Source organism: Camelus bactrianus, chromosome 3, assembly GCF_048773025.1.
Source record: "Camelus bactrianus isolate YW-2024 breed Bactrian camel chromosome 3, ASM4877302v1, whole genome shotgun sequence".
Lineage (NCBI taxonomy): Eukaryota > Metazoa > Chordata > Mammalia > Artiodactyla > Camelidae > Camelus > Camelus bactrianus.
In genome coordinates, this window is record NC_133541.1 from 87,035,583 (window position 1) to 87,055,468 (window position 19,886).

At 35.9% G+C, this 19,886-nt stretch overlaps 1 protein-coding gene across 7 annotated transcripts in view; it reads right to left on the reverse strand.

Moving 5' to 3' along the window:
* CEP120 (centrosomal protein 120) overlaps positions 1 to 19,886 on the reverse strand; it is a 160,930-nt gene that overhangs the window by 39,643 nt on the left and 101,401 nt on the right. For all 7 annotated transcript variants that reach the window (XM_010971543.3, XM_074360568.1, XM_074360566.1 and 4 more), the window contains 4 exons: positions 5,827 to 6,024; positions 3,925 to 4,152; positions 2,710 to 2,926; positions 1,318 to 1,495 (listed from right to left, as the gene is read on the reverse strand). In XM_010971543.3, coding sequence (XP_010969845.2) covers positions 1,318 to 1,495; positions 2,710 to 2,926; positions 3,925 to 4,152; positions 5,827 to 6,024 — 821 coding nt within the window. The remainder of the gene's footprint in view (positions 1 to 1,317; positions 1,496 to 2,709; positions 2,927 to 3,924; positions 4,153 to 5,826; positions 6,025 to 19,886) is intronic.

The following is a 19,886-nucleotide window of genomic DNA, read 5'->3' on the forward strand; positions in this document are numbered from 1 at the left end:
AACAAAAAATGATTCTATGGAAAGAAGGAAACACAAAAACTAGTATTAGTGCTTTCTAAGTGGGCTCGTTCAAGGCTTCTCCCTTATAGCATCCAGTTTTAAATCATCTCTGTGCTCTGGCCAACATCATCTCTAAGTTCCTAAGATCAGTTTCTCTAGTAGCAGCTGAAGAGAAAACGGAGTAATTCTTTGTTATATACCCTCTGTGAGGAAAGCTATGTCTATTAAGAGAAAACTTTTCTTTGCCTTTCAATTTAAAAATAAGTAACATTTTAGTAAAGATTCTCTGCCTTTGACATGAGGTAAAATACAGAACTTAAGCTGGATGGACAGACTTCCATTCTGTGACTTTACTATCACACTCAACGCTGGGCCCCTTTGATTCTGTCTGTTATTCACACCAGAGCTCAGAGGATTATGGAAACAACTTGAAAAGGAATCAACTGAAAATTTAGATACAAGGATTTGATTTATGCACCGAAAGGAAAATATGCTTTGAATAACAGGAGGAAGCAATGAGTAGTTGCTGACATTCCTAGGAGTGGCAATCCACAATGATAGGAAGATTTTCTCATTTTAATCACATATAGATCAACAACTTCATTACAGATGCTAATGCTCGCTCCACAGTAATCAATGAGAACCTTAAATACTCCAAACTAAAACAATTATTTTATTACATTCACTATATATATATCTCAGCCAAAAAGTCTAGGAAATGTAAGATTATTAAAACCAAGCCATTGTGTAAAGCCACTTAACTGAGTAAAATATCTGTTTTAATTCTTTAAATTGAACAGTGTGGACACATTCCACTTACAGTTCATTTGGTATGGTTTTTAGATTCATAGGTATGAAACGTATATATTAGGAATATAACCTCCCATTATAATACAGTTTTATATTAAAATCAGATACTGTACTTCCATTATTTCGATCTTTGGCACCTTTTCTAGAAACACCACCATTTAAGTTCCAGAGTCACTGCATCTTAAACAGGAGCATAAACAAATTATTATAAATACCTACAATTATTGTATCAAAATAGGCAAAACTGTTACTTCTCAAACCACCAGTGCCACCCTGTTTACGTTTAAAGTCATTAGGACAAGCCCCCTCCCCCCATTCTATGACTTCACCATCACACTCAGTGCTGGGCCCCTTTGATTCTGTCCATTATTCACACCATTTAACCAGTCCGCTGATTTAACAAATGTTGTAACTCCTTTGGTGACACTTCTCCTCTGCAACTCCCCCAAATAGGGGAAAGGCATATCTCCTCAGAAAATAATACTTTGAAACAAAAGCAAATCACACCTTAATATACAGTTGATTGGAAAGCCAACTTCCAAATCATGGATACTCCTTAAGTCTATTGAAAAGCAAAAATGATGTGATGTTGCTGGAACAGCAATCTTCTGTCCTGAAGCTGTTTCTGAAGCAATGGATGTAGTCACTGGCTGGGCCAGTGAAGCAGGTACAGAAGAAGTGACAGCTGAAATGAACATAAAATTTTTTTAAAAAACTCCACTTGCTAACAGTTTCTTTTAAATTATTTAGATAATTTAAAGATACCATCTCATTTACCTTCAAACATGGAATTTGACTATTTGATTTTATAAACATAGGAACTGAGGCATAAACTTCTTAAAGTGACTTGCCCCAAATTCTGTAGATTTTAATTCCCATTATGGAACTGTTTAAATAACAGCTTACTCTCAACATATATTGCAAAACATAAAACCACACAATACCGATGCAGTAATGTATGACAGCAGCCTGACAGACACTAACTTATTTCCAAGAGGCAGGTGACCATAACTTAGTATTTGAAGGGTTGTATTTGAGACTTACTGCAGATAGAATTACATCACTTTTTAAAAAGTAGTTTGGTTATTTTTAGCACATGTGACAAAGTCTAATAAAAAACTAAAACTTGAAAAGACAGAGGTATCTAGTCCAAACCTGCTATACACCAGAGACATTTAGTGAATGGCCCAAGTCCTGTAGTGGAGCTACTCAGTGACAGAGCTCTTAACTTGCATCCAAACTTCTAACTCCTAATCCACCACTACACTAATTACTTAATGCTACTAAATTTAACTATAGCTCCTTATGTAACAGACGGAGAAATTTTATAAGGCCAGATAAATATGCATTCAAGTATGCATTCTTAGACTATTTCTTAACTTTAGGATCAAAAATGATTATTATGAGGATACAAATTAGATTTCTTAACATATTTGTAATTCTGAAGGATACTCTAAAGCACATATCACTTATTTACTTTAAGTATTTTCATAAGGGACAAATAAAATAGATGATCATCACACTTAAAAAAAATCATTATTATGAGTTTCCTATAAGATGCAGTTAATAGCTTTTCTCTACAGTTCCAATAAATTCAAGACAGTCAAGAGTCTGCTAAACATCTATTTGAAAGAACTGTAGTCTTTAACTTCTTTTGAATAAGCTACCATTTCTAGTATGAAAGTAAATAAAAAATTCTTACACTTTAGCAAATTCTATCATAAGGTTAAATAAATTGTAATTACTTTAAACTCATTTTTTTTTTAACATCACCACACATTATTGGCTCTTTAAAAACAATTTTTACTTAGAACCCATGAAAACTCTCATAGTCATTTATTCAATTATTAGATGGCTGAAAAATCTATACCTACAAGATTTGTAAAAGGATTATCTTACCCTTTGGATTTGGTTTTGTATCCTTATCATACTGTAAGCTTTCCACTTCACTTTCTGTTGCATCATCTTTTGTTGGAGGTGACTGGTTGTAAGGTGGAACAGGGGACACGCTTGGAGATTTTGGCCCAGTATGTATCTTCTCCTTTATGGGGGTTAAAACTCTCTTCTTTGAATGGTGTGGCTCATTTTCATTCTGGGTCTTTAATTGAATTAAAGACTAAAAACAATTTTTAAATAAAGTATAATTTGCAAAGGACTTTCCTTCATAATCAAGCAAAAAACGTGATTCTGTTTTTAAAAAAGATAAGCTTCCTTTCCCAGTTTGGATATTCCTAGTCTATTTTTCTTCATAATTTGCAAATTTTCTTATAGCATCTAGGACCAGAAAAAGGAAGATGAACAGGAAGGAAATATGATATCCAGAGCTCAGTATCATCCTAATGTGTAAGAAGGGGTATTTGATAAAATAAGTCAAGCATAAGTGAGGATAGGGAATATCCTAGAAATGGTATTCCCACCAAGGCAATACAAAGGAGGTCTATACATTACTAAAAATTAAAAAAAAAAAAAAACCTGAAAACCCAGATGTCTAGTATGATGGTCTCTCTTTGCTCCCCAACCTCTAAAAATACATGAATATATGTTTTTTCGAACTCTCACTTCAGTTCACAACCTACATAAAAAGATTCCATGTAGTTCTTTAAAAGAACAGGACACTAACGTTGATTCTAGGGCAAAATATATAATCAAAAAACATACACATTCAAATAAATGCCCATCTCTATTGCCTAGAGACTGTATGAAGGCTATAAAAAGCACTCATGAGCCAAGACTCTTACCTAAGCTAAGGCTGAGCCAACCAAAAAAGATTCACTAATACCGATTTCCAGAAACTAGGTCTAAAAATGTTCTCTTCTACTGGGGTTCCCTTTCTGCCATAGTCATTGCCTATGAGCTCGGAGTGAGAGGAATTGTTTCTACTACACAAGAAGACTGTTGAAAGGCTCTGGATAGAGTCACTTATGAACCACGACAGAAGCCATGGCACTTTCCAGAAGGGACTTTTTGGAGAGGAGGTATCATATAATGAAGGCCACCAGTGAAGAGTAATAACTATTTTCTTATGCTAGGTAACTCTTCTGAAGTTCCACTTTTGTGAATAATCATGAGCAACATCGAAGAAGCCAGAGGAGGGGAAGCAGGTTCACTACTTGCCTGGGCTTCTATGCCTTCTCTCTGCAGAGCCACAGACACTCCCACAGTGGGGGCCAGCTCCACAGGAATAGGAGCCAGCTTCTGTTTGGCTCGGTTTGGAGGGTCAAGGGTAAAGGCACCCTCAACTGTGACTGGGCGCTGGTTGATTTCTGTACTACCCTTTTTCAGTAATCCGGTTAAGGGTATTTCTGTACTTCCAAGTGACTGGTCTCCACAGCAGAGATGGATCTAACATGAAAGGGAAAATCAAAATCAGGCTTTGTATTTTCTCCTTTATATTAAACACACCAACTTAACAAAAAGTCACAAAATGATCCATAGAAGGAAAACAGAATGCAGGTTATCTTATTGGCCTGCAGTGACTAAGTACGACTATCACACATGATTGTTAAAACTGCTGATAAGCCACAAAGTTTACCCAGAATTCCTTAAAAAGCTATTAATTCTTTTCACTTTTTTCTTTCAGTATGTACACTCCTGTGATTGTCACCTTCTTCTCTTTTCTGTCTCTGGTGAGCTATGGTTACTTTCATATTTTACTATGCTTTTTACATATGCAAGTTGCATCAGGAATATATGAATTTAAACAGAAAACAAATACCTCAAGCATTTTTTTTCTATTTCCACTTTAAAATTAATTTAAACACAGTTCTTAAAAAATTAGTGGATCCAGACCTATTTGGAAATTAAAGAACCTCAAATAATTTGTTTTATTCACCCATAACACACCTTGAATGTTTCTCTCTTTTCTTGATTTTCAAACTTTATACATAAAACAGTGCTTAACAGTAAATGGTAAAAGAGAATACCTCTGGGGTGGAATGTATTGTTAATCACTGCTAGCACATCAAAACTTGGACATGACCACCTTTTGCAACCACCAAGAAAAAAAAAAACAACCTGTTCCAGGTATGTGTTATATGTATCACATAAACTATTCTTTTCCCTTACTACACTGAAGCCTTAGCAAACTTAATATTCATATGAACCATATGCAATCATTACATAAAAATATTCTTAGTTCCAGAATCAGCCATGACCTAAAACAGTCTTAATGTTATTAGGTGTGATGTTTTTAATGGGCTGGAGAGAGAGGATTTTTATGATTTAAATGTCCTTGAGAATCAAACTAATAAATAAGTCATTAGTTTTGGTAAGGACTATAAATATGCTGGATGTAGAATAAAATTCAAAGTGCTTTTCCCCTGCATTTCATCATTTTATATAAACTTCAACTTTCTAAATACCTTGGATTTAGCAGAACCACCTCTAGAATTGAGTTCCACTAAAATTCTTAATGCGTCTTTTCATGTCCCACTCAAAACACAAGCAAAGTCTAGTGAGTGGTCACCTTACTTTAAAAAAATGACTACCTAACCCACTGTTTCACTATCCTATTTCCATCTGATTAAAAGCAATCATAATAAAAAACAGAAAAGTAATTTTGGACTAGGTAAGATTCACTTCTAAATAGAGTCTAATTTAAAATTGGTTTACAGAAATACTCAGCCCAAGGGCAGGTTTTAGAAAGTTGTTTTAACTCTTTGCTTTTAACAGCAGTAAGATGTATAAAATCTAGAGTGTGTTGTATGGTGACAGCTAATCTCTACTAGCAATAATGAAATCCGCTTCGTGCCCACAGCTTTAAGCCTCAGGTACAATTTTTTATTATAAAGGACTGATAACTAATCTATCTTTTTTTTTTTTTATAGTAACTAGGTTAAGGTGGTATCATCCCCTAAAATTCTAAAGAAACTGTCATGCTATGACTTTGCAAGTCAGGATAATTCCTAAAACCTTAAAAGATGTGGCAGAAAGATGATATCTACTTCAGAAATAAGAGAGTTTAGCTACCTCTTAAAAAATCATCTCTAATAAGAAACAACTTTCTGCCATACCTACCTGCAGTTTAGACTGAAGAGCCAGGTAAACACGAAGAAGTTCTATACTGCTACGTATTCGAACAGACGCTCTCTCTGGCTCAAAGTTTGGGTTGATCAAATCATTGAAGGGTTCGTTTGTAACATCATTTCCCAGTAAAGAATAGTAAAAGAAAAACTCAGGCTGTCTTTCTGGAAGTTTCATGGTACATGGAATTAACTAAACATTTAAAGGGGGAAAAAAAAAAGATTACTAACTTTATAAACCACTACACATGCTCATGACTGATAAATTCCTAAAATATTTGCTAAAATGTTGATTTTTTTATTCCAAGTCATAAAATTAATCACTCAAAATTTCCAATCTCTACCAAATTAGTTTCATTAATTTTTAAAGGTTTATCTTACACAAGCACAGAGACTAAACTACTTTTATAGATTTATGTTTTAATGTTTACATTTCATTCAATTGATTCATGAATGAATACACAAAAGTTCTTTTAGAAGAAAGTGGTCAAATATTTTACCTGGAGCTTTCCTTATTTCCACGTATCTTATTTCATCTTACCTTTATTCCACTATCCACTCCATAAATGAGAGGTTTTTAACAAATCTTAACCCAGGCTATTTACTGTAACATCTTAATCTAGACCTCTGATAAAATACAAATTAAAAAAAAAACTTTTTTAGCTACCCTCAAAATTTGAAGACCTATAAATTAACAGTAACAAAAGAGTGTCTTTTGTACTAGGAGTGTTACTTCTCAAAGTTGGTAGGTTCATGGCCACACAGAACATGATGACATGGGATTCTTATGCCATAAAATGTACAATATCTTCTAACAGACTTTTAATGTTTGGTAGCACGTTGTTTAAAATAACAATAAATTGTAAGTAACTGACATGTTCATCAACAGGAGATGATGGCTTAAATATGCTTGAGTTACCATACAGCATGGTTGCTAAATAATGATATACTGATATGAAAGTTATCTAAGACACTGTTAAGACAAAAAAAGTTACAGGACAGTTTGTACAGTTTGTGAAATAAAAGTACTAACCACTTAGATACAAACAGCCTAGTATTGAGCACACAGTAAATAGTCAATACGTATAAGTATTTTATATAAAGTATATTACTGTATATAAAGTACATTATTACTTTACTCCTATACTTTAAAATGTATGTTTCATTGAGTACATTTTAATCATGTGGACTTTAATCATATATATTTATATACATTGAGAGCCAGCAACTATACACCTGTAGTTGTTAAGAGCACGGTTGTTGAAAAGGACTAAAAGAGATAATATATGTTCACCTCTACAATTCTGCACATAGTCAGCTGTTACACGAACGAGAAAATGTCTGAGGAAAAAACAGACTACCCTTAAGGGTGATTATTTCTGAGGAGTTTAATTAAAAGATACTTGCATTTTCTTTTATTTTCTTCTGTAACCAGAGAGCAATAAAAATTTTACGAAATAAAGTTAGCCCTTTGATATTTCATAGTACCATTTAATTCTAAGTAATTACCACTAAGAGAAGAGATTCTTTTAAAACATCCTTTATCATCCATGGGTTTAGAAACTAGTTTTTTTTTTTTTTACCCTTAACTTTCAATATTTAAAAAGTTAGCAAGAGTATGACCATGCAGTATTCCTGCTCCAAATTCCTTCCTTCTACTACTTTAGAGTATCAAAGTTCTAAGTCATTCATTTGCATCTCAAAGGTGTTTGTTTATTTCTAGATGATTTCTCACACTGCCTTCCACTAGCGTGAGGAAAAAAAAAGAAACTACATCATTATTTTTTTTAATCCTTGGCTTGTCTGTAAAGAATTAAAAAAAAGCAAACAAGTAATACTAAGCAGTATCAAGGGATAAATAAATTATTGGGCTTAATTTTTAGTGCATTTTTAAAAATTATTGTATAATACACATAACAGAATATTTACTGTTTTAACCATTAAAAATTGTACAATTCAGATTCAGAAACAGGCTGCAGGCTCCAACCTGCACAGGCAAGCATTTTCCCTAGCTTTGTTTTACAAGTTGGAATCCTCTGCTGACCTCCACCCTCCCATTTCCACTGTTGCACAAGAGTTTATCTTCCAGAACACTGCTCAGCCAGATTCGAGTATTTTTCCAGTTACCAAGAGAATTTTATAGCAAAGGCTTATAGATGAGAAGGAGTTTCAGCTTAATACCTGATTACTTCTACCACACTGCTGGATGCTTCAGATGGGGATCTGACACTAGCCTTGCAACAGCTTGTTACTGGAGTCCAGCAGATGCAGGACTATACTTAAAGCTCTATGGATTGGGTGATAAATATCTGAAAACCAGACAGTCGTCTCTGTGAAGATTTATCTAGCTGGGAAGACAACATTTCCAAGGAAAAATAATAAATCATAAGGACAGACCTAGAAGAAACCACAAAAAAAAATCTGCTAAGGACCAATAAAAAATCTTTTGGAAAAAATTTAAAGAACACAAGTTTCTCTGCAACTTTTGGTTCACAGAAACCTGTTCTCCATGCCATTCCTTCAGGGGATCCTGATTAACAGATGACTAGCTGATCTGATCAAGATGGAGAATTAGCAGGACCACAAGTTTGTCTCTCCTTGTGACTACAACAAAAGCACAACTAACTAAACAACCATTGGGAAAAAAAAAAAAACTGCAACTAGTGAAAAAAGAACTTCAACTGGAAACATAAAGACAGAACCGCAGTGGGACATTAGGAGGGGCGTGCTTAAGATATAATCAGGCCCCATACCTGCCGGGGTGGGCAACCCACAAGCTGAAGAATAATTAAGTCACAGAGGCCATCCCACAGGAGTGAGAGTTCTGAGACCCCACGTCAGGCTCCCCAGCCTGGGGTTCCACCATTGGGAAGAGTAAACCCCAGGAAATGTGGTTTTGAAGGCTTAGCAGGGCTTGCCTCCAGGAGCGCCACAGGACTGGGGGAAACACACACTTCACTCTCTTGGGAAGCACACACAATTTTGCACGTGCTGGGTCTAAGGGCAGAGGCAGTGATTTCACAGGAACCTGGGCCAGACCTGCCTACTGGTTTTGGAAGGTCTCCTGGGGAGGCAGGGGGTGGGTGTGGTTCACCCAAGTGGCCCTAAAAGCTGGTGGCTGATTGGGGGGGGTGTTCATATACACGAGCTTTCCTGGAGGCTAACATTTTGCTTGGATCATTAGCACCAAAACCTAGCCCCACCCAACAGCCTGTAGGCTTAAGTGCTGGGAAGTCTCAGGCCAAACAACATAGTAGGTGGGAACCCAGCCTCACCCATCAGCAGACTTCCTGAGCCCACAGTCACCTCTAGACACACCCCAAGACATGGCACTGCCCACCAGAGGGCCAGGACAAAGCTCTACTCAGCACTGGGCAGAAACCTACTCCTGCTAGGAAACCTGAATAAGACTCCAGCCCAGCCTCATGCACCAGAGGGCAGAAAACCAGAAATAAGAAAACAACAATCCCAAAGCTTGTGGAAGGAATCTGCAAACACAGACCACACCCTACCCTGGGATTGCCTAGACCCTGGCCCTTGGGTGACAAGAGAGAAGTGTACTGCTGGGACACATAGGTGGTCTCCCACAGAGGGCCACTTCTCCAAGGTCGAGAAACGTAACTAACCTACCTAAAAGCAGAAACAGAAAGTTAGAAAATATGAGGCAGCAGAGGAGTATCTTCCAGGCCAAGGCACAAGATAAAATACTAGAGATATAAGTGATGAGGAGTTCAGAGAACTCAGAAGTATAGATACACAAAGGGAGGTTCTTAGAAAAGAATGAGAAAATATACAGGATGCCCGAACAGAGTTGAAGAATTACTGAAATGAATAACACACTAGAAGGAACGAAGAGTAGACTAAATGAGACAGAAGAATGGATCAGTGAGCTAGAAGACTACTGGAAATCAGTACTGCAGAACAAAAAAAAAAAAAAAAAGAAAAAGAAAAAGAAAAAAAAATGAAAAACTAGGATGGCTTAAGAGAACTCTGGGACAAAATGAAGCACACTAATATTCCCATTACAGGAGTCCCAGAAAGAGAAGGGACAGAGAAAGAACTTGAGAAAATATTTGAAGAGATAACAGCTGAAAACTTCCCTAGCTAGGAAAAGTAAACAGTCACCCAAGCGCAAGAAGCACAAACAGTTCCACACAGGATCAACCCATAGAGGAACACACCAAGGCACACAGTAATCAAAATGACAAAAATTAAGTATAAGGACAGAATATTAAAATCAGCAAGAGAAAAGCAACAAATAACACACAGGGGAACTCCCATTAGGTTATCAACTGATTTTTCAGCAGGAACTCTTCAGGCCAGAAGCAAGTGGCACGATATATTTAAAATGATGAAAGGGAAAAACTTACAACCAGGAATACTCCATCCAGTAAGGCTCTCATTCAGATTTGATAAAGAAATCAAAAGCATCACAGATAAACAAAAGCTAAAAGAACTCAGCACCACCAAACCAGCTTTATGACAAATGTTAAAGGAACTTCTCTAGTAATCAAACCACAAGAAAAGAGAACAAAAAGAAGACGGGGGAAAAAAAGACTTCCAAAACAAACCCAAAGCAATTTTTAAAATGTCAATAAGATCATACATTATCGATCATTACCTTAAATGTAAAATGGATTAAAAGCTCCAACCAAAAGACATAGACTGGCTGAACTGACACAGAAAAAACATCCATATATGCTGTCTACAAGAAACCCACTTCAGAGCTAGAGACATATCCAGGCTGAAAGGGGATGTAAAAAGATATTCCATGCAAATGGAAACCAAAAGAAAGTGGGAGTATCAATACTTATATCAGACAAAACAGATTTTAAAATTAAGATTGCTAGAAGAGACAAAGAAGGACATTACATAATACTCAAGGGATCGATCCAAGAAGATATAACAATGGTAAATATATATGCACCCAATATAGGAGAACCTCCTATAAAGCCATTAACAGACATAAAAGTAGAAATCAACAGTAACACAATAATAGTGGGGGACCTTAACACCCCACTTATATCATGGACAGGTCATCCAGACAGAAAAATCAATAAGGAAACACAGGTCCTAAATTACACATTAGACCAGATGGACTTAACTGACATCTATAAAGCATTCCATTTGAAAGCAACAGAATACACTTTCTTCTTGTGTGTACACTTCTTACAAACATTTTCCAGAATCGACCACATGTTGGCCCACAAAGCAAGTCTCAGTAAATTTAAGAGAACTGAAATTATACCAAGCATCTTTTCTGACCACAATGCTGTGAGGTTGGGAAACAACTATAAGGAAAGAAAAAAACCTGCAAACATATGGAGGCTAAACAATATGCTACTAAACAACCAATGACAAACAATCCTAAAATTTATATGGAACCACAAAAGACCCAGAAATGCCAAAGCAATATTGAAGAAAAAGAACAAGGCTGGAGGAATAACCCTCCTAGGCTTCAGAAAATACTACAGAGCTACAGTAATCAAAACAGCAGGGAACTGGCACAAAAACAGACATATGAATCAATGGAACAGAGAAGAGAGCCCAAAAATAAGCCAACAGACCTATAATCAATTAATCTTCAACAAAGGATGCAAGAATATACAATGGAGAAAAGACAGTCCTTTAAGCAGGTAGTGTTGGGAAAACTGGACAGCAGCATGTAAATCAATGAAGTTGGAACACTCCCTCATTCCATACACAAAAACAAACTCAAAATGGCTTAAAGAATTAAATGTAAAATAAGACAAGATAAATCTCCTAAAAGAAAACATATGCAAAACATTCTGACATAAATCTTACCAATGATCTCCTAGGGCAGTCTACCCAGGTAATAGAAATAAAAGCAAAAATAAAGAACTGGGACCTAATTAAACTTAAAAACTTTTGCATAGCAAAGGAAACCATTAGCAAAACAAAACAACCTAAGGAATGGAAGAAAATATCTGCAAATGATGAAACTGACAAAGGCTTAATTTCCAGAATATATAAACAGCTCATACAACTTAATAACAAAAAAACAAACAACTCAATCCAAAAATGGGCAGAAGACCTAAATAAGAAATTCTCCAATGAAGCCATATGAATGGCCAACAGGTACATGAAAAAATGCTCAATATCACTAATTATCAGAGAAATGCAAATCAAAACTACAATGAGGTATCACCTCATAGCAGTCAGAATAGCCATCGTTCAAGTCCATGAATGCTAGACAGGGTGTGGAGAAAAGGGAACCCTCCTACACTGCTCATGGAAATGTAGTTTGGTGCAGCCACTATGGAGGAAAGTATGGAGATTCCTCAAAAAACTAAAAATAGACTTACCATATGATCTAGCAATCCCACTCCTGGGAATATATCTGGAGGGAACCTTAATTCAAAAAGATACATGTACCCTTAATTTCATAGCAGCACTACATACAATAGCCAAGACAGGGAAGCAACCTAAATGTCTATCAACAGATGACTAGATAAAGAAATTGTGGTATGTTTATACAATGGAATATTACTCAGCCATAAAAAAGAATAAAATAATGCCATTTGAGCAACATGGATGGACCTAGAGATCGTCATTTTAAGTGAAGTAAGCCAGAAAGAGAGAGAAGAATACTATATGATATCACTCAAATGTGGAGTAAAAAAAAAAAGAAAAAAAAAGGGCACTCTAAACTCATCTACAAAACAGAAACAGACTCGCAAACATAATAAACAATCTATGGTTACTGGGAAAGGAGGTGGGAAGGGATAAATTTGGGAGTCTGAGATCTGCAAATGTTATCTACTATATATAAAAATAGATTTTTAAAAGTTTCTTCTGTATAGCACAGGGAACTATATTCAATATCTTATAATAACCTTTGATGAAAAAGAATATGAAAATGAATATATGTATGTACATGCATGACTGGGACATTGTGCTGTACACCAGAAACTGACACATTGTAACTATACTTCCACAAAAAATGATTTTTAAAAAAATGGATCACTGAAAAAATCAAAGGGAAAATGAAAAAATACTTTGAGACAAATCAAAATGAAAACACAATGATATAAAACCTCTGGGATGCAGCAAAAGCATTTCTCAGAGGGAAGTCTACAGAGATACAAGCCTACCTCAGGAAACAAGAAAAACCTCAAATAAACAACCTAATCTTACACCTAAAGTAGCTAGAGAAAGAAGAAAAAAACCCAAAGTTAGTAGAAGAAATCATAAAGATTAGAGCAGAAATAAATGAAATAGAGACTAAAAAAAAAAAAAAAAGAATAGAAAACATCAATGAAACAAAAAGCTGGTTCTTTGAAAAGATAACAAAATGATAAACCTCTAAGTGGACTCATCAAGAAAAAAAGGGAGAGGGTCCAAGTTAACAAACTCAGAAATGAAAAAGGACAAGTCACAACAGACACCACAGAAATAGAAGAGATCCTAAGAGGTTACTATGAACAACTGTACACCAACAAAAAGGACAACCTAGAAGAGATGGAAGATTTCTTAGAAAGGTACAATCTGCTAAGACTGAATCAGAAAGAAATAGAAAATATGAATAGACCAATTACCAGTACTGAAATTGAATCAGTAATTTAAAAACTCCCAACAACAAAAGTCCAGGACCAGATGGCTTCACAGGCGAATTCTACCAAACATTTAGAGAAGAGTTAACACCTATCCTTCTGAAACTATTCTGAAAATTTGCAAAGGAACACTTCTGAACTCATTCTATTAGGCCACCATCACCCTAGTGCTAAAACCACAAAGATATCACCAAAAAAAAAAAAAAAGAAAAGAAAAGAAAAGAAAATTACTGGCCAGTATCACTTATTAATATCAACAAAATACTAGCAAATTGACTCCAATAATGCATAAAAGTATCATACACCATGATCAAGGATTTATCCCAGGGATGCAAGGATTTTTCAATATCCGCAAATCAATGTGATACACCACATTAACTACTGAAGAATAAAATGCATATGATCATCTCAATAGATGCAGAAATGACTTTTGATAAAATTCAACATTCATTTATGATAAAAAGTTTCCAGAAAATGGGTATAGATGGAACATGCCTCAACATAATAAAGGCCATATATGACAAACCCTAACATCATACCTAATGGTGAAAAGCTGAAAGCATTTACTCTAAGATAAGGAACAAGACAAGGATGCCTAGTCTCGCCACGTTTATTCAACATAGTTTTGGAAGTTTTAGCCATAGCAATCAGAAAAAAAAAGAAGAGAATTCAACTGGGAAATGGAGGAGTAAAACAGTCACTGTTCGTGGATGACATGACACTATACGTAGAAAACCCTAAAGAAGTGGACAGAAGACTACTAGAGCTCACCAATGAATCTGGTAAAGGTTCAGGATACAACATTAATATACAGAAATCAGTTGCATTTCTATACATGGACAACAAAATAGGAGAAAAATTAAGGAAACAATACCATTTACCATCGCACCAAAAAAAAAAAAAAAAAAAACACTAGGAATGAACCTACTCAAGGAGACAAAGGACCTGTACTCCAAAAACTGTAAGAACACTGATGAAAGAAATTGAAGATGACATAAACAGATAGAAAAATAAACCCTGTTCTTGGGTTGGAAGAATTAATATTGTTAAAATGGCCATACTACCCAAGGCAATATACAGATTCAGTGCAGTCCCTATCAAATTACCAACGACATTTTCACAGAGCGGGAACAAAAAATGTTCAAATTTGAATGGAAACACAAAAGACCCTGAATAGCTCAAACAATCTTGAAAAAGAATGGAGCTGGTGGAATCACACTCGCTGACTTCAGTAATCAAGTTATAGTAATCAAAATAGTATGGTACTGGCACAAAAACAGACACACAGATCAATGGAACAGGATAGAAAGTCCAGAAATAAATCCACATATTTATGGTCAATTAATTAATCTACAACAAGAAGCAAAAATATGTAATAGAGAAAAGACTGTCTCTTCAACAAGTGGTACTGGGAGAACTGGACAGCTACCTATAAAAGACTGAAATTAGAACATTCTCTAACACCATATACAAAAATAAATTCAAAATGAATTAAAGACCTAGATGTCAAACCAGGTACAATAAAACTCCTACAGAAGAACATAGGCAGAACATTCTTTGACATAAATCACAGCAATATTTTTTTTTATCCAGCTCCTAGAGTAATGGAAATAAAAACAAAAATAAACAAATGGGACCTAATTAAACTTAAAAGCTTTTACATAGGTAAGGATACCATGAACAAAATGAAAAGACAACCTATGGAATGGGAGAAAATATTTGCAAATAATGGGACTGACAAGAGACTAATTTCCAAATATACAAACAAGCTTACATAGCTTAATACTAAAAAAAAAGCAACTCAATCCAAAAATGGGCAGAAGACTTAAATAGACATTTCTCCAAAGAAGACATCCAGATGGGCAACAAGCACATAAAAAGATGCTCAACATCACTAATTGTTAGAGAAACGCAAATCAAAACTACTGTGAGATATCACCTCACACCAGTCAAAATAGCCATCATTCAAAAGTCCATGAATGATAAACGCTGGAGAAGGTGTGGAGAAAAGGGAACCCTCCTACACTGCTGGTGGAAATGTAGTTTGGTGCAGCCATTATGGAAAGAAGACTAAAAATAGACTTACCATATGATCCAGCAATCACAATCCTGGGCATATATCCAGAGGGAACTCTAATTCAAAAAGATGCATGCACCCCAATGTTCACAGCAGCACTATTTACAATAGCCGAGACATGGAAACAACCTACATGTCCAACAATGGATGGGTGGATAAAGATTGTAGTGTATTTATATAATGGAATACTACTCAGCCATACAAAAAAATAATAAAATAATGCTATTTGCAGCAACATGCATGGATGGACTTGGAGAATGTCATTCTAAGTGAAGTAACCCAAAAAGAGAAATACAAATACCATATGATATCACTTACATGTGGAATCTAAAAAAAAAAAGACAAAGTCAAGGACCTTTAGTTCCTCCTCAAGGCCTACAGTTAATATCCTGCGCTATTTTCTTGAGTTCTTTTGCAGATACTGAAACCCCCACCAAGTGGAAGAAGCTGACTGCATGCTGACCACAACACATGGACTCTAGACCAGTTGAAACCACAAGGTTGATGATGTTAATACCCAATTACCTCACCACCAACCAATCAGAAGACTGTCCAAGCTGATCATGCACCCCACAATACTATTCCTCACCTTGTCTTTAAAAGCCTTTCACTGAAAGCCATCAGGGAGTTCAGGCCTTTTGAGCATTAGCCGCCCATATTCCTTGCTTGGCCTTGCAATAAACACTGCACTTTCCTTCACCACAATCCGGTGACAGTAAATTGGCTTTACTGTGCATGAATAAGGAAACCCAAGTTTGGTTGGTAACAATATCTTCCCTCCAAGACTGAGAACTCCGATAGGGTAAAGAACAGGTCTTACTCCCATTCTCCAGACAGTAGCAGCATACTAGGTGCTCAGCATAAATAGGCCAAACTGAACTAGTCTATGTGCATGGCCTCTTCACAAACTTCCATCAATTGTTCTATAACAATGGTAACCAAAGCCTAACATGCATTTTAGTTTCGAGATTTGTAAATTCACCATTGATTTTAATCATCATTCCTGTTATCACTTGGTTAGACAAGCCCTTGTAGCCCAAGGATATTATTTTGTTTTCTGACAGTTTAGGCTCTCTGCTCTTAGCCTCTTTCAGACTATTGCTTTTAGGCATTTCTTAACTTCTAATACCTAAAACAGATGGCAGGGAGAGAACATGACAAGAACTGATCTTCAAACCAGTCTATTTATTGGGAGGTTTGATAAATAGGTTTTATGAAGTGATGAACTAACTTTTAAGTGGATAAAAAGAGTGGTTTGAATTAGCTGGGGATTTAGGTTGTCTACATACACTGCAGGCAATCACTACAGAGAAGAGGAAATAGGACAGTCATGTAACTATTCCATATTAAATAATAGTATGCCTTGGGAAATTCAGCAAGATATACAACCATGGTTAACCCTCCTATTGCTATGTCACCCTTTCTATGAAAATAAAGATTCAATATTTGAAGGAAAAAAAAAAAGTCTACCCAGGGTAAATGCTGGAAAGGGTGTGAAGAAAAAGAACTGCTGATGGAAATGTAAATTGGTGCAGCCACTATAGAGTACAGCATGGAGATTCCTCAAAAACTAAAAATAGACTTACCATACGATTCAGCAATCCCACTACTGGGTATATATCTGCATTTTACTTGAGGAAAATATAATTCGAAAAGACACATGTACCTCAATGTTCACAGCAGCACTATTTACAACAGCCAAGACATGGAAACAACCCAAATGCCCACTGACAGATGGATAAAGATGTGGTATGTATACGTGTGTGTATATTTATGTCTGTGTGTATGTATACACACACACGCACACACACACAGTGGAATACTACTCAGCCATAAAAAAGAATAAAATAATGCCATTTGCAGCAACATGGATGGACCTAGAGACTGTCATTCTAAGTGAAGTTAAGTCAGAAAGAGAAAGAAAAATGCCATATTATATTACTTATACATGGAATCTTAAAAAAGGACACAAATCAACTTATACACAAAACAGAAAGAGACAAAGACATAGAGAGCAAACTTATGGTTACCAGGGGGGTAAAGGGGGTGGGAAGGGCTAAACTGGGAATTTGAAATTTGCACCTCTTGGGGAGTGATAGAAATGTTAGCTATCTTGATTGTGGTGGTTTCATGGGTATATACATCTATCAACATTCATCAAATTGTACATCTGAAATATGTGTAGTTTACTGTACAGGAACCATACCACAATAAAGGTGTTTAAAAAATTGTACACTTCAGTAATGTTAAGTATATTCACAATGCTATACAACCATCACCAGCCTCTAGTTTCAAAACTTTTTCATCAGCCCAAACAGAAACACCAGAACCATAAGGCAGTCACTCCCATTCTGCTTTCCCAGCAACTTCTCCTACCCCTGGAAACTACAAATCTGCTCTTCGTCTCTATGGATTTGCCTATTTTGGATATTTCATACAAATGGAATCATACGATACGTGGCTTTTGTGTCTGGCTTACAGCACTCAGCATGTTTTCACCATTCGTACTTGTTGTAGCATGTATCAGTACTTCATTTCTTTTATGGTTGAATAGTATTCCACTGTATGTATATACATGATGTTCATCTATTCATCCACAGATGGACATCTGGGTTATTTCTGTGATACTATGAATAGAACCGCTATGACAATTAGTGTACAAGTTTTTATTTGAATACCTTGTTTTCAATTCTTCTGATATACACCCGGAGTGAAATTGCTGGGTTCTATGGTAATTCTGTTTAGTCTTTTGAGGAACCTATTTAGCTGCATTTTCATTAGAGATAGCAAATAGCTTACAAAACATCAATCTGTGTTTTTTTTTTTTTAACTAAACTGAGTGATTTGTCCTAATAAGTTACTTTGTATTACCAAGAACTGCATTTTACTCGTGGATTTGATAGGTGAATTACCCACAGCAAGCTTTCACCATATAAATATAGCTTCACACATACAAACTATATGCTAAACACGTTAGTGCTGTCTCATCCTTCATGCACACCTGCAGAGCTGGTAGTATCACCATCATACAACCAAGAAAATTCAAGCCTAAGAAAGGTTAAGTAAGTTGCCTGAGGTAAAGAAACTAGTAAGTAGTAAGAATGAGATTACAACTCAAATTCATCTTACTCTAAAACCCCTTCAGAGACAAGAGAGCAAACTATGGAAACAATAGAATGTGGAAGGTGACCATGTGGCCAGAAATAACTAGGCCATTAGTTATAAAACCTTCTGAAGACTTGGTTTCCTCATCCTGAAAATGAAAATAATCATCCCCTAAAGTTGTGGTAGGACTCAATGCAACATTAGCAAAATGTCTCTTTCACAAAACATAGCATAAGTGATTGATAAATATTAACAGTCATACCTTCTGGGGGAGTTGAAGAAATATTTTTAAAAATAAAACAGCAGTTTTAAAGACTTTGCACGTATTTACTAGCATAGTAAAAATACAGTAGACTCATTATCTAATGTGCGTTCTGATGTGGTCAATCTAGCTTTCCCCCCAACCAGTGTGCATTACTAAAATCTGGGGCAATCCACAAGTAGAGCTTTATGAAGAGAAGAAGAAAAATAAGGAAATGGATGGAGAAACACAAAAGGACATACAAAATGTCAATGAGGAAATCAGAGTATCACACTGAGGGAGAAAGACTAAAAGCTCAAAGAATACACATATAAAAAGTACTTTTTGTAGTGGGCATGAAATTCAGTGTGACAAAGTTAAACATATTTCCTCAGAAAAGTCTTTACCTGATAAATCTAAGATTTAGTGTGGTCACTAACTCATATTTCACTTACAAATATGGATTATCTGGCAAATTTATACCTCTAAGAATGTGAATAGTTGGATAAAAATTTTATAGTCATAAGCCATATTCTCTTTTTTTAAAAAACACTAATTTGTCAGGTGCTATAGATCAACATACTGTCAGAAAAACTCGATGTGATCCTGAAAAGGACAATGAATCAGCAGCTACTTTTGTACTGAGCCATTGCTGGAAAGAGGCAATCGGCCATAGGCCCCGAGCATCCCTGCATATTTCTGCTGAGCACACTAAAACTGACCACTCTAACCCAGGCCACCTCCCAGGGTTGTTTATGCAGCTTGAAACCCTGAGAAATAAGGTAATGTGTCTTCCCAGACAAAGACCAGGACTGCTTACAATAAAAGTGGTATATTCCTCAGCTGTGACACACACCCAGTGAGTGTGGAGCAACCAACTAGGCCCCCTATATCACCGCCACAGAACCTGGAGTAAGAGGCACTAAAAGAAATATGCTATTTCTGTTGCTTGCTGTGCTGAGTGATACACTCCTTTGTCTCTGACCCAAGAATCTTCTGTCTTCTGCCAGCATCCAAGAAAAACAGTATCAGGCTAATTTGTTAGTTTGTAAATAAGA